General features: G+C 37.4%; 1 protein-coding gene across 2 annotated transcripts in view; it reads right to left on the bottom strand.

Moving 5' to 3' along the window:
• zc3h7a (zinc finger CCCH-type containing 7A) overlaps positions 1-14,191 on the bottom strand; it is a 109,645-nt gene that overhangs the window by 29,621 nt on the left and 65,833 nt on the right. For both annotated transcript variants that reach the window (XM_059979147.1, XM_059979145.1), the window contains 6 exons: positions 11,645-11,861; positions 11,023-11,081; positions 7,031-7,214; positions 4,472-4,633; positions 2,438-2,643; positions 677-777 (listed from right to left, as the gene is read on the bottom strand). In XM_059979147.1, the coding sequence (XP_059835130.1) occupies positions 677-777; positions 2,438-2,643; positions 4,472-4,633; positions 7,031-7,214; positions 11,023-11,081; positions 11,645-11,861 (929 nt within the window). The remainder of the gene's footprint in view (positions 1-676; positions 778-2,437; positions 2,644-4,471; positions 4,634-7,030; positions 7,215-11,022; positions 11,082-11,644; positions 11,862-14,191) is intronic.

The following is a 14,191-nucleotide window of genomic DNA, read 5'->3' as shown; positions in this document are numbered from 1 at the left end:
ATAACAAAGGGAAATCAATCAAGCTGCAGACGAGGCAGTCAGAAAAGCGTCTGGATGTACATCAGCTGTCATTGCCCCCCCCCCCCCCCCCCCACCGGTAAGCCTAACTCCAGAACCTGAGGTAGGGGACCTAATTGAAATACAAGGTAAGGCAACTTTGGCAGAACAGACAATGTAGAGACGAAGGGGGGCCAAGCAGAACCCGGAAGGCTTGTGGAGCATGGAAGACGGTTTGTTGGTAGCGCCCACCCCTCTACTGACGATTCAAATTTCAGAAGCGCATGGAATTGACCATTGTGCAAGGGAGGAAGTGATAAAGAAGGATGGTTTTTGGTCACCTTATTTACAGGCTTCAGTGGACTTTGTCTTGTCACAGTGCGAGGTATGCGCACAGAATGCAGGGTTCGGACATCAGATTGGTTAGAAAGTAGAGACGGAGGATGGGGAGCATGGCTGACTAAAATGGCAATAACTGTCAGTATTGAATATGATTTTGGAAAGATTTGGAGGTATATGGTTATGGGAATAAATATAATCAATTATTTCATGGATGATCAACATATCAGTCCAGGCATACCATGCACAGAACACTTCCAAGTACTTGGAAGTTAAAAAAAAATAGATTGGTTACAGCTTTGCTATTGACTTTTACAGTCTTAGTACTGAATGTACTTACTTTTGCTTATTAAATAAATGCTTGGCATCTGGATTGGAGCAGAAGGCTTGGTTATCCTTGTTGTTTTTGTGTATCATTCTGGGCTTGTTATCAAAACATATCTGAAGTGAAAAAGAACACGGTAATTAATTACAGAATTATTATTCATGTTGGAACCTGCTTCATAATGCATTAAAAGTGCTACTTTTAATAAAAATGTATTATTTATTAATATAAATTTATTATATAATACAAATTTATTAAAACACTGCTTTTAATAATTAAAACTGTGCTTTTAATATTGTTTAAATTTTGTTCTTGTACAAATTACAACTTTGCAAAATTTAAATTGTAATTGAAAAGTTCGTCAGTCAATAAAGAGATATAACTTCAAATAGGATCTCTTTTACAATTGTTAAATTGTTCTGATTGTTGCTATTTAGATTGGCAGCTCAGATACTTGTCCCTCGAATGCAAAATGCAGAGTCCCTAAAACTGTTTTAGTCACAATCACTATTGACAGTGAGGCTTGCCAGTCTGTGGCATTTCCCCATGAGCCAAGATACATGCATAATCTTAATAATTGCTATCTCCCCAACAAATGGGCTATGAGTACATGATCCTCACATACTTCACAATATAATGGGTGAAAAGAAAATTCATTGTCTACATTCAACTACAGTGATTTTAACAATTCTGACCTTGTGTGCCAAATGTTAAATTCAAAGTATGCTTGGGAAAGTTGCCGGGAAAGATACAAATTACTTGAACAACTCCATGCCAATTCTCCACACAGCTCAATGGCACAGCTGTTTCACAGCTTACTTCTTGAGAATGCACCTGTCACTTTCCAAAGCACTCTCAGAACAATAAAATAATCAGTGGGAGGGAAGTACACTACAGTAGTTTTAATCTCTAGGGTGGATAACGAAAAGGAAATTATTTCAAGATTCAAGAAGACAAAGGAACGTAAAAGAAATCACAATAGAACCATTGCACTGAAGCATGCTATTTTCTAACTGCCCATTTTGAACAGCTCCAAAGAACATTGGCATAAGTTAGAGTTAAGGATTGTGCTGGAGACTAGATAGTGGTTCATCTAATCTCTTGGGCTCTGCATTGAGACAAGTAATTGTTCTGATTGTACTGAACAGAATAATCAGATGCATTTTCTACCTGGCCCTTACCTTCACATCAGCTATAGCTGATGTATGTCATGATCCCCTTCATTTGAATGGATCATCAAACTTCAGTTTTAAACTTAGGTAAAGTTAATAGTGTTTTTTAAAATTGTATGTTTTACAATCTAATGTTTTAAAATTATTTTGTACAAGGTACATGCGGTTTAAAATTTATCTTTGAATCTAAAAATCATTCAAATGTATTTGAATTATTTCTAAACGTTTCATTGGAAAAGGCTTGTTGACAACACTTGCAGCTTACAGACTGCTCCATCTCACTGAGGGCCCCCAGATCACTGGGAGCCACTCAGCCACAAAAATTAGTGGAACCTCTTGGGAGATGAATGACAGGTGTGGGCCTAGAGTCCAACATGACATGGCTCAATAATTTCCAATTGTAAAATCTCTTTACTGAAAAACTTCAAATCCTTCTCACTCGTTTCCCATTCACTCACATAGCTTTTGAGGAAATTATAATTCTCTTTACTGCACTGATTTTTGTTCCATTTTTATCCCACTACAAATGGCAAATGCAACAATGTGCCAGATTTAACAAGGAAAAAGTAAAAGATTAATTTAAAATGAAATACATGTAACATACCTCACAAAGAAACATAAAAATTCCATGGTGTTCCTGTAGAATTTTGGCAACAGTTAAGTTATCCTTCCTGACACTTCCAAAAGGATCAAACAACAGCTCACGGTTAAATGCTCCTTTCCGTTCTAGGGACCATACATCTATTTCCTCTTGGCAATATGCAAATGTGCAGTGACCAGGGTACCTACACGCTTCTCCTGCAGCAACATCTTAAAAAAAAACAGAGCATAAATCTGCCAACTGTATATTGTGTAATCAAAGATGCAAAACATACATCTCTTTTTGTAGTCTAATTAACTTTTAGCTTGAACCTCCAATGCAAAACAAAGTACATGGCATTACAAATAATAACCAGCAGAGATTCTGCAGATGCTGGAAATCCAGTGGAAATTAGCAGGTCAGGCAGTGCCTATTGAACTTTCAGGCTGAGACAGATAAAAACCTAACGAAGGGTCTCAGCCTGAAAGGTTGACTGTTTATTCCTCTCCATAGATGCTGCCCATCTGCTGAGTTCCTCCAACAATTTCTGCGTATATATGCTGTGCGTGTATGTCTTTATATTTATTTTTTATTTATTGAGATACAACACGGAACAGGCCCTTCAAGCCACACTGCCCACAATCCCCAAACTTAATTCTAACCTAATCACGGGACAATTTACAAAGACCTATTAATCAACCAACTGGTATGTCTTTGGACTGTGGGAGGAAACCGGATCACCTGGAGGAAACATGTGTGGTCACGGGGAGAACATGCAAACTCCTTACAGGCAGCGGTGGGAATTGAATCCCAGTCACCAGTACAATAAAGCGTTATGCTAACCACTACACTACTGTGCCGCCCCGTGGCATCTTGAGGAAATAAAACAAAGAAGTGAAACTGTTGCCCATAACCTCACTGCATAGCCAAAATATCTAGACTTCAATCTAGATTTGAAGCACATTTAAAGTTGCCTTTATCTCATAGTCTGATGTAAAGAATAAAAAAATCCAGATCTTGATGGTACATATTAGTATTTAGAAATGTTTTAATTCAGCAATAAAACTGCAACATTAAAAACAAACCAATTCTGATGAAAATAACATGCACCATCAAGATCTGGATTTTTATTTCTTGGATCTTAAAACCTGGCTATGAGATACCGCAACATTAAATGTGATCTATTGCTCACATTCAGAAAGGAATCAAGATGAAGTAACTTTACACAATTTATTTTCAATTTTGTTAGTTTGAGAGCAAGGAATCAATGATCAATTCATTGCCTTGATATCAAAGCAAACTGGTCAACCCTGACTGCCATTCATAAGTTATCTTTGTGGATTGTAGACAGAGACAAGGAGACATGTTTGTACTGTGTTCAACACATAAATGTACTCAGGCACAAGTGTAAAACAAGTACGAAAACATGATTGGGGGGGAAAAAATCTGTAAAACCCAGTGAAGCGTCCAAAAGGGATTATTAAAAATGGCAGTACTATTGTGAATTACAATGCAAAACATCTCACAAGGTTTTGTGTTTTGAAAAAAGGAATCTGTTCAGAAACTTAAAATGAAAAAACTATTAAATGAGTAGACCCATTTTCCAGCCCAGTAGCCTGGCCACAGTTGAAATGGCATCATTACAGCTGAAGATTAGGAAGTGCAGTGTCTGATCAAGCCACCTTCTATTCTTTGTCCTCCTTTCCATTGCCCCATAACAGGAGGCTGATCAACCTCGTGACCACTAAGCCGAAGGATCATCTTGTTTTTGGTCACCACGGTTAGGCAATCAATGGTAATCGTAACAGCAACATCCACATTCCAAAAATTGATTTTTAAGCATCTTACAATACCATCGTCATTCCTGTTATATTTTCTGGGAATTATGAGCTTGTGTTAAAAGTGGTGTAATATACATTAGCAGAAAGCTGTGAGTGGTCATTGGCAAATGTTTAAAGCAGCCAACATTTTAATATTTAATCTTATTTTGCTTTCCAAAAGTCACGTGAGAAGCTATCATGAGCTATATATTTTATGTATATACTAATAATTCCTCACCTTTACATATGTAATAGGGCCCCACATACTGATTTTTTGTTGGCCTAGGTCGTATCTTCTTCCAAGACCTATCATCGGAATTCTTCAGTCGACCAATTAAAATATCCTTCTTACATTTATGTTCTCCCTCTCCAGTGTAGGTGTAAGTCAATCCTTTGGGATCTGAAAGCAGTAGAAAGATTGACATAGTAAAGGATTTCTTTTAAAAAATTGTTTTTCCTCTCAAGACATAGCCAAGGAATTGTTTCTCATGCTGTGGTTAAACCTTTTTCTCTATACTGCACAGTACAGTTTAGCAGCCAGTTTTACTTTAATATTTCACCATATCAGGCTAAAAGATGACAAGAATTTAACACTTAACAATTGAAGTATTTTAAATGAGGACAGCGATATTTTATTAAATTGTCAACTACTTAAGGCAGCCAATAGTTGTGAATGGTACAGTATTCTGCAAATGTCTTAGGGATATATATAGCTAAGGTGCCTGAGACTTTTGCACAGTACTGTAGTAATTTTATGTATTGCACTGTACTGCTGCTGCAAAAAAACACATATTTCATGATATATGTGAATGACGATAAACCTGATCCTGATATGGGTCTCTGTTGTGGGCTGAGAGTGGAAAGGGGGCAGGGAGAGGGGAATCCCAGTAGGGAAAAGCGGAAGGGAGTGGGAACCACCAGAAATATATTCTGTAGTTATCAATTAACCAATTGTTTGGAATCAAATGATCTTGCCTGGAGTCTCAGGGCTGGGTGTGTCTGCACCCGCCTGGCTCTCCTTCTCTACCGCCTGTCCCACACGCCTCCCGCAGCACTCCACCCTCATCATTCCCAACATTCTTTGCTCCTGTCAGATTTACAAACTTGCTCTCTGCTCCTTGTTGACAAATACAGTACTGTACAAAAGTCTTAGGAACCCTAGGTATATTCCTGCCACTACCTGCAAGGAGTTTGTATGTTCTCTCTATGACCATGTGAGTTTCCTCCGGGTGCTCTGGTTTCCTCCCACAGTCCAAAGACGTACCGGTTGGTAGGATAATTGGTCATTGTAAACGGTCCTGTGATTAGGCTAACATTAAATTTGAGGATTGGTGGGCGGAGTGGCTCGAACGGCCAACTCCGCACTGAATCTCAACAAATGAACAAACAAATAAATAAACAAATGTGCCTAAGACTTTTGCACAGTACTATTCTATAGAAATGCAGGTCGTAAATACAAGAGATTCTGCAGATGTTGCGAAACTAGAGCAACACACACCAAATGATGGAAGAACTCAGCCTGAAACGACTACTGGTTATTCCCCTCCATGGGCTCTGCCTGAGAGTCGCTCAGCATTGTGTGTGTGTTGTTATAGAATTTTCTTCATCCATATAAAAGTAGCAATTGTTTCAAATGCGCGATCTTAGCTGGAGCATTGGTATTTTCAATAGTTTGGAGAAAGGTATGGGAAGACCAACATGTGTAAGATCAATTAAAAAACTGTGATACTGGTCTGTATAAAGCAGACTTCAAACAAAATACTCAGCACATCAAGTGGCTAAACAATTTGTAATCAGAAGCAAATGTGCACTGCACTTAATCATTTGTCTGATAATCAGAACATTAACCTAAACCACTCCCTTCTTATCTACTTTACCTCAGCTAATAGAACCACTTCATTTTTGTTGTCCTCCATCCACTGACAGAGCTTCAGAATTCAGTATTAGATTGAAAATTAAATGAGTTGTCCCATTCTAGAATTGACAAACAAGCGTTTTCACACTATTGAAGATGGCCACCTGATTAATGCTATTGTTAATTTCTTAGCACCAAGTGGATATCAAACTTGAGAAATTAACGATTTTACAATCACTTCATTGTGTCACTCGGCTGTAGGACAGCTTAGCAGATGTGCTTTGGAGTTTTATTCATTAATTATATTAAGTAAATCTTGGCACTTTAATTCTTCTCATTACAGTATTTTGTCATTTTAATGCAATATTTTCTGAGAATGTTTTCCCAAAGGATTGCGATGTTTCCTTCTCTCTCTTTTGCTTATGCTAATGCAGTAATGTGGGGTTGGCAAGTCGTGGTGGAAATGATAATAAAGGTCCATAACTTGTGGGATTATGATGAACCAGACAAGGTAAAAATAGAGAGAAATATTGGAAGTGGTACAACAGACAAACACAGCAGAGCAAAATAAATAAAAGGAGACATAATTCTGTCTGACCTCATCATTACCTATGAGAGTTCTTGGCCACTTAAAACAACAATAAACCAGACTGTCCAAAATCAAAATCACTAGTTTTGATGGGTGACTATAATAATTCACTTGAAATTAACTATGTGCTTGAGCTATTTTATCTGCTAAATGGGGACAGACCCTCACCCCACATTTGGTTAGAGAATTGAAAAAGTGTTCCTTGATACACGAAATGCTTCCCTGCTGGTAGAGATACAAAGTAGTACATCTCATTGCTCAAGTATAAATGGAATCATGCAAGTGGCACTTATAATATTTATTTCAATAATAGAAAAGATTTGAATAATATAACTAAGATAGATTTTTCTCACCTATTTTGAAACAAGACAAACAGGCCTGTTTAAATTCATGTGTTTCTGACAGTGGATTTCCACCAAGTGGTTGCATGGATAATTCAGTTGTTCCCATTTCTGTTCCTCTTGAAAAGGCACTTCCGTTTTGACCTATAACTCCTATATTGCTGTTACTAACGAAAAGGCTACTTGTACTATTTCGCTGTTAAAAAACACAAAAATAAAATTCTTTGAACCTTGCAGAAAATATAACACTGCAAATTAATAGTTTGTGAATGTTTAACGTGGAATAAATGGCATGTTTCACTGCTCTGGTGAGAGTGTTCTTTGATGACTGAATAAGATGTAATGTTTTGGTTTTAAATTATAAATGGAAGAAGTATTCAAAAGTCTTAATGTGATGTTATTCAAAATTATTTAATTTAAAACTGAAAGCCAGAAAAAGAATAACAATGTTATAATTCAAAGTGTAATAATTTAAGACTTACAAATAAATAATCCATTTTAAAAGCTTTTTACATGGGGTAAATGTGGCTAAATTACTGTATTACTAATTCAAAGTAAGAATTCAAATCCTGCACACAGCTGTGAAATTTAAATTCATTTAATAATCATGACCACTAAAGATATAACAGATGGCTGTTTTAAAAAAAAACAGCATCTGATTTATTCATTCCCCATCTGGGGAGCATAGCTTTCATCTTTACCATTTGCTAACATTTAACAGCATCTTAAAAGTGTTATACAAGTAGCCAGCCATCAACACAGCATCAAAATGGAGAATGAATAATACTGAATGGACCATCTAGCAGCAACTGAGTCAAAGTGAGACACAATTAACTCATAAGAATTAGGTACAGCAATAGGCTATCTGGCTGTTCATGAAAAATAAACTCAAAATGTGAAAGAAACAACGGATTATGTCACTTTTTGTCTAGGGTTAATGACATGGAAATTTGTAAAATGGGCCATTTACTGAGAATGCAACTAATCAGAAATGAAAAGGTGATTGTATTTCAACAAGCAATGCTTTAACAGCAAACAGTGTGACAGAAAAAATCTGATTTATTTTCAAGTTAAAAATCAATGCATCCTGCCCCACATTTGACAAAGTATTCACGTAGAGAAATAAGATAATAATGATAGCTGCAGTGCCAGCACCAATAAACAGTTAAGTTGCCTCTAATGAATGATGCACAGACTATGCCATACCAATGACTACTCGCTCACAGGAGGGGAGGGGTTTTGGTTTATCCACTTCTGAGACAATTTTGGTTATGATTTTACTTTGTCAATCACAAGAAGCAAAAATCAAGTCTTTAAAAAGCTAAAGCCATGCTATCAAATTCATCTACAAAGGTAAATCAAAAAGGGTGCAGAAAACAAAAGATTCCTCGGCCTTTTCCTCCAAGTTTCAACACCTGCTTAAAATCTTACTCTCGTCTTCTTCCTCCAACCTCGCGATAGGGTATTGTTCCACAGATGGACTCCACTGTTATAATTGTTTCATGATTAACCTTATCCCATTCTGGCAATTCTTGTTTCTCTTTCTAGCAGATTCCTTGCCTCTTGCACACTTTCACTTCGGCTTGCTGGCACCTTAATGCCTCATGTTCTATTATTTTCCTGTCATCTATCACAGAGGCAGACCAATACTGCAAAAAAAACTGTATTTACGTAGCATCTTCCACTTCAAAACTTTTCCATTAACAAAAATTTGGTCCAATGATAAGCTCCTTGAAGAGCTATTTGCTTCCATTTCTCTACACTTACTCCACATGTCCTTTTTAAAAAAATCAGATACAATAGACAATAGACAATAGACAATAGGTGCAGAAGTAGACCATTCGGCCCCTCGAGTCTGCACCGCCATTCTGAGATCATGGCTGATCATTCACTATCAATACCCAGTCCCTGCCTTGTCCCCATATCCCTTGATTCCCCTATCCATCAGATATCTATCCAGCTCCTTCTTGAAAGCTCCTTCCTTCCAGAGAATTGGCCTCCACCGTCTTCTGAGGCAGTGCATTCCACACCTCCACAACTCTCTGGGAGAAGAAGCTCTTCCTCAACTCTGTTTTAAATAACTGACCTCTTATTCTCAATCCATGCCCTCTGGTACTGGACTCTCCCAACATCTGGAACATATTTCCTGCCTCAATCCTATCAAATCCTTTAATTATCTTAAACGTTTCAATCAGATCCCCTCTCAATCTCCTCAATTCCAGCGTGTACAAGCCCAATCTCTCCAATCTCTCTGCGTAAGACAGCCCTGCCATCCCAGGAATCAACCTAGTGAATCTACGCTGCACTTCCTCAATTGCCAGAATGTCCTTCCTTAAACCTGGAGACCAAAACTGTACACAATATTCCAGGTGTGGTCTCACCAGGGCCCTGTACAAATGCAAAAGAACATCCTTGCTCTTGTATTCAATTCCCCTTGTAACAAAGGCCAACATTCCATTTGCCCTCTTCACTGCCTGTTGCACTTGCTCATTCACCTTCATTGACTGGTGAACTAGGACTCCTAGGTCTCTTTGCATTTCTCCCTTACCTAACTCGACACGTTCAGACAATACTCTGCCCTCTTGTTCCTGCTTCCAAAGTGGATAACTTCACATTTATTCACATTGAATGACATCTGCGAAGTATCTGCCCACTCACTCAGCCTATCCAAGTCTCCCTGTATTCTCCTAACGTCCTCTTCGCATGTCACACTGCCACCCAGTTTAGTATTGTCAGCAAACTTGCTGATATAGTTTTCAATGCCCTCATCTAAATCATTGACATAAATCGTAAAGAGCTGTGGTCCCAATACAGAGCCCTGTGGTACCCCACTAGTCACCTCCAGCCAGTCTGAGAAACACCCATTCACTGCTACCCTTTGCTTTCTATCTGCCAACCAGTTTTCTATCCATGTTGAAACCCTGCCCCCAATGCCATGAGCTCTGATTTTACTCACCAATCTCCTATGTGGCACCTTATCGATTATACGTTGAGAATTATTACTCTACACCCACTGATTGTAACAACCTGTTGCACAGAAATTTCATTTTATCTCTCTTGACATTTATATTCAAGGAGTGCTGGGAAGAAATCATTTTAAATCACTGGTTCCCATTGGCAAAAGTGTCTATTTATTTTGCCACAACATATTGCTGTGTCCCAATTTTAAAAGAAAATTTCTACACTGAATGAAGATTCGTCGATGTTATCATTCACTTAAATTTCATCTGCACCTATCCTGTATTTTTATGTTCAGATTTAAATAGAACAGCCATGAAAATTAAATCCAGAAATAAGTCAACCAGTAATTTCCTTAGGATTACTACAACAACCTCGCTATTGGATTGTACAGCTTTATGCACAAAACCAAGAATACTTTTAAAAGAACAAAATCTTTATCATAGCTCCTCTATCCCCTTTTAAAATTCTCACCAGCACAATTCTTCCCACCCAGAATTTATTGCTTTATATATTTCCTCAATAGACTTCTTTTGACATCTGTCAGACAAGTATACTAATCTGTTTAACTATCCCTCACATCGATCCTTCAGTTTGTTGTATGCAAATAATTAAACTTCAAATTTTATTTGGAATTTTCTATTAATTCGCTGAACTTAGGCGTTTGATGAATCCTTCTTATTGCATTTATTCTGAAATTATTTTTAAGGGATGAATAGCATGCTTTGGTATCCATCTGAAAATTAGTTTCTGCTATAGTATCAGCTGTAATACTCTTGTGCCTTATGGTCAGAGAGGTTGTGTTTAACAATTTAAATCAGGATATATTCAAGACAGAAAAGCACGTCTTGCATGACAAGATGGTCTGTTACAAAAGCAAAATGTTTTGATGGATAGTTATATCTTTAAGAGAATTATTTCCTACTTCTGGCTCACTATTTAAATAGAATAGAATTTAAACAAAAGGACCCATTTTGTTTAATTGGTCCATTTATCTATCAAATGTTATCATTGATAAGACAAGTGAAAATTATTCATTTACTCACATGCAAATAAGAAATGGAACTACATGCTCCAGCCCCAGTTCCAATATCTGAAGGTTTTGCTGCCAAAGAGAAAGAGTGAAAAGATAAGAAAACATTGATTTTATTTAACTGCTTGAATTTAGATTGTCAAATGCCATGGGAGAATTCAAATTTATGTCACCGGATCAAGAGTTAAATATTTTGCTTCCTCGTCTAAAGTAAAAGTCCTCAACAATAATCTCTCAACAATGAATGCACAAGAATCATATTGCAAAAACAGCTGCAGCAAACACATTCAGACACATTCTCATGCTGAAATTCAACTCTCAGTATAATTTGTTTACTTTTTTATTATTTAGATGATCTGTCCTCTTTTACACATATTTGTTGGTCTTTGTTATGTGTGTTTTTTTATGGATTGTATTGGATTTCCTGTGGGTGCCTGCAGGAAAATGAACTGCAAGGTTGTATAGGAAACACATACTTCGATAATAAATTTACTCTGAATTTTGAATTTTCAACTTTGAACCGAGCAGAACACCTTTAATATTTGGGAATAACAACTTGTATTTAATTTTGAAACAAAAGAATTATGGAAGCTCATTGTCAAAGTTTAGATGTGAATTTGATAAACAATTTTTACCTCTTTGAGATTCCATAATAGGTAAAGAGTCCAAAGAATCCATTCTGGAGCCAAAAGTATCATATGGCAGCATATTCATAGATAATGAATAGACAGAAGGAAGAGTCACCGAAGGAACATTACTGCTTGTAACTTGCAGTGGTAGGACAGAACTGGGACAAGGAATACCAGAAGAGAGGCTGGCTGGCAAGCTAGTTGAAACACTTCCTTGAACTTCCTGCAATTAAAGGCGAAAATCAAATCAGATTAACATGACCAAAAGAATTACAAACGATAAGATATCTAAAGAACTTGTTTTACAGTAGGATCTTATTGAAACATGTCAAATATTGAAAGGTCTAAATAGAGTGGATGTGAAAAGGATGTTTCCAATAGTGGAGGAGACTAGGATCAGAGGGCACAGCCTCAGAATAGGAAAGTGCTACTTTAGAACAGAGATGAAGAAGAATTTCTTTAGCCAGAGGATGGTAAATCTGTGGAATTCATTACCACAGATGGCTCCGGAGGCCAAGTCATTGGGCATGTTTAAAATAGAAGTTGATAGATTCTTGATTAGTAAGGGTGTCAAAGTCTATGGACAGAAGGCAGGAGGATGGGGTTGAAAAGGGTAATAAGTCAATTGAATGGCAGAGCAGACACAATGGGCCAAGTGGACTAATTCTGCTCCTATGGCTTATGGTTACAGAGAGTAGACAAGAGAATGGGTTGAAAGAGATAATAAATCAGCCACAATTGAATAGCGAAGACTCGTTGGGTTGAATGGCCTAATTTTGCTCCAATGTCTTAACAGTCTTATATACGTTAAAGCTGTATCCCAAAGTACTTCACAGGCAGTAAGTCTTTTTAGAAGTCCAACCACATTATTTCTACAAGATGCTACAGTTCATTTTTGCACATGAAATGCATTGAATTAAAGACTAGAGAGACAGGAACTGCAGGCACTATAATCTGGAACAAAATCTGTTGGAGATACTCAGATCAGGCTGCATCTGTGGAGGTAGAGAAACAGAGGGAAGGTAGGCATTTTGAGCCGTTCCTCCTGATGCAGTGTCCCCATCTGGTCGGCTGAATTCCTCCAGCATTCTTTTTTCTGCATGAATTATAAAATACTGTTGGTAAGTGACAAGTTTTTAAACTGTGTCCTGCTGATGAGTGGGAAGTTCATAGGACACCAGGAGGCATTTAAGTCTTTAGAGGACACCCCATCACTACAAAGTTTATCCAGGCACATTTTGGGCCATATAGTTATATATTTCAGTTTTAAACTGTTGGGGATAAGCATAACTTGAAAAATAAAGAAATGACAGAAGAGTTATTTTATTGGTGATGTTAGTTGAGAAGTCAGTGCTTGCCAACACAATTGTAGAATTTCTTGCTCTCAAAAAATAAGGTCATAATGCTCAGCATGCTACCAAGATATATTCATTCAAGCAAATGGATGGTGTTGTATTTTACTGTATATAAAATTATGTCAGTCACTGGACATTGTCATAATTTTCTAATTAAGAGAAAAATACATCACTAATAGAGTCAAGCTAGTATTATTGATTGTGAATTCAACAATGTATGCTTTTTGCAATATAGTGCATATTTTAACCATTTGTAGACAATGAAAATTACTACTACTAATTTAGAGAAATACCTATGACCAGTTTTGTAAATAATGTGGGTACAAGAGTAGATCAAAGGCTTAGTATTGTAATGAGTGATTGACCTCCTGACTTTCCAAAGTTGATCTGCCATCTACAAAGCACATTTGGAGTGTAGTGAGAAGCTCTCCACTCACTGCAGCATCAACAACACTTGAGGCGCTGTCAGTCACGTGTGCCATCAGAATGGCAACACTAATACAGTAACAATAGGTCCACTGGACATTATAAAATTGCAACTTCAGTTACAATATGTTTCATTGTCCTCCAGAGAAGTATAATCTCAACATCAAAAGTGCTTATTGAACTAATTGCACAACTTCTGTTATACACGAGGAAATCTGCAGATGCTGGAAATACAAACAACAACACACACAAAATGCTGGTAGAACACAGCAGGCGAGGACTCCTGTTATAATGTGGTTTTGTTGATCAAAATAGTCCTGATGAAGATTCTTGGCCAAAACATCGACTGTTTACTCTTTTCCATAGATGCTGCCTGGCCTGCTGAGTTCCTCCAGCATTTTGTGTGTATTACTCTGATTTCCATCATCTGCAGATTTTCTCTTGATTGTAACAAAGCTAGAAGTTCCCTTAGCAGTAATTGGCCAAGAACACATTTAATCAGCACTAAAATGCAAACAGCAACTTAAATGACTGCAGAATTTTAGGTTGCAGACAACTGGTCATAAAGTCCCACAGCACAGAAACAAGCTCATCAGCACATCAACCACTGAAGAACCCATCTACACTAACTTAATTTACCAGCACTTTCTGTGGCTTGGCAATTCAAGTGTTGTGAGGGACCTGTGTCCACCACCTTCTCAATAATACGTCACTATTTGGGTGGAAAAATATCCTCAGATCCTCTCTAACCTTTTTATTTCTCAACCTAAAC

Source organism: Hypanus sabinus, chromosome 9, assembly GCF_030144855.1.
Source record: "Hypanus sabinus isolate sHypSab1 chromosome 9, sHypSab1.hap1, whole genome shotgun sequence".
In the NCBI taxonomy this organism is placed as follows: domain Eukaryota; kingdom Metazoa; phylum Chordata; class Chondrichthyes; order Myliobatiformes; family Dasyatidae; genus Hypanus; species Hypanus sabinus.
The sequence above is the reverse complement of the archived record's forward strand: the minus strand, read 5'-3'. Positions and strand labels throughout refer to the sequence as shown.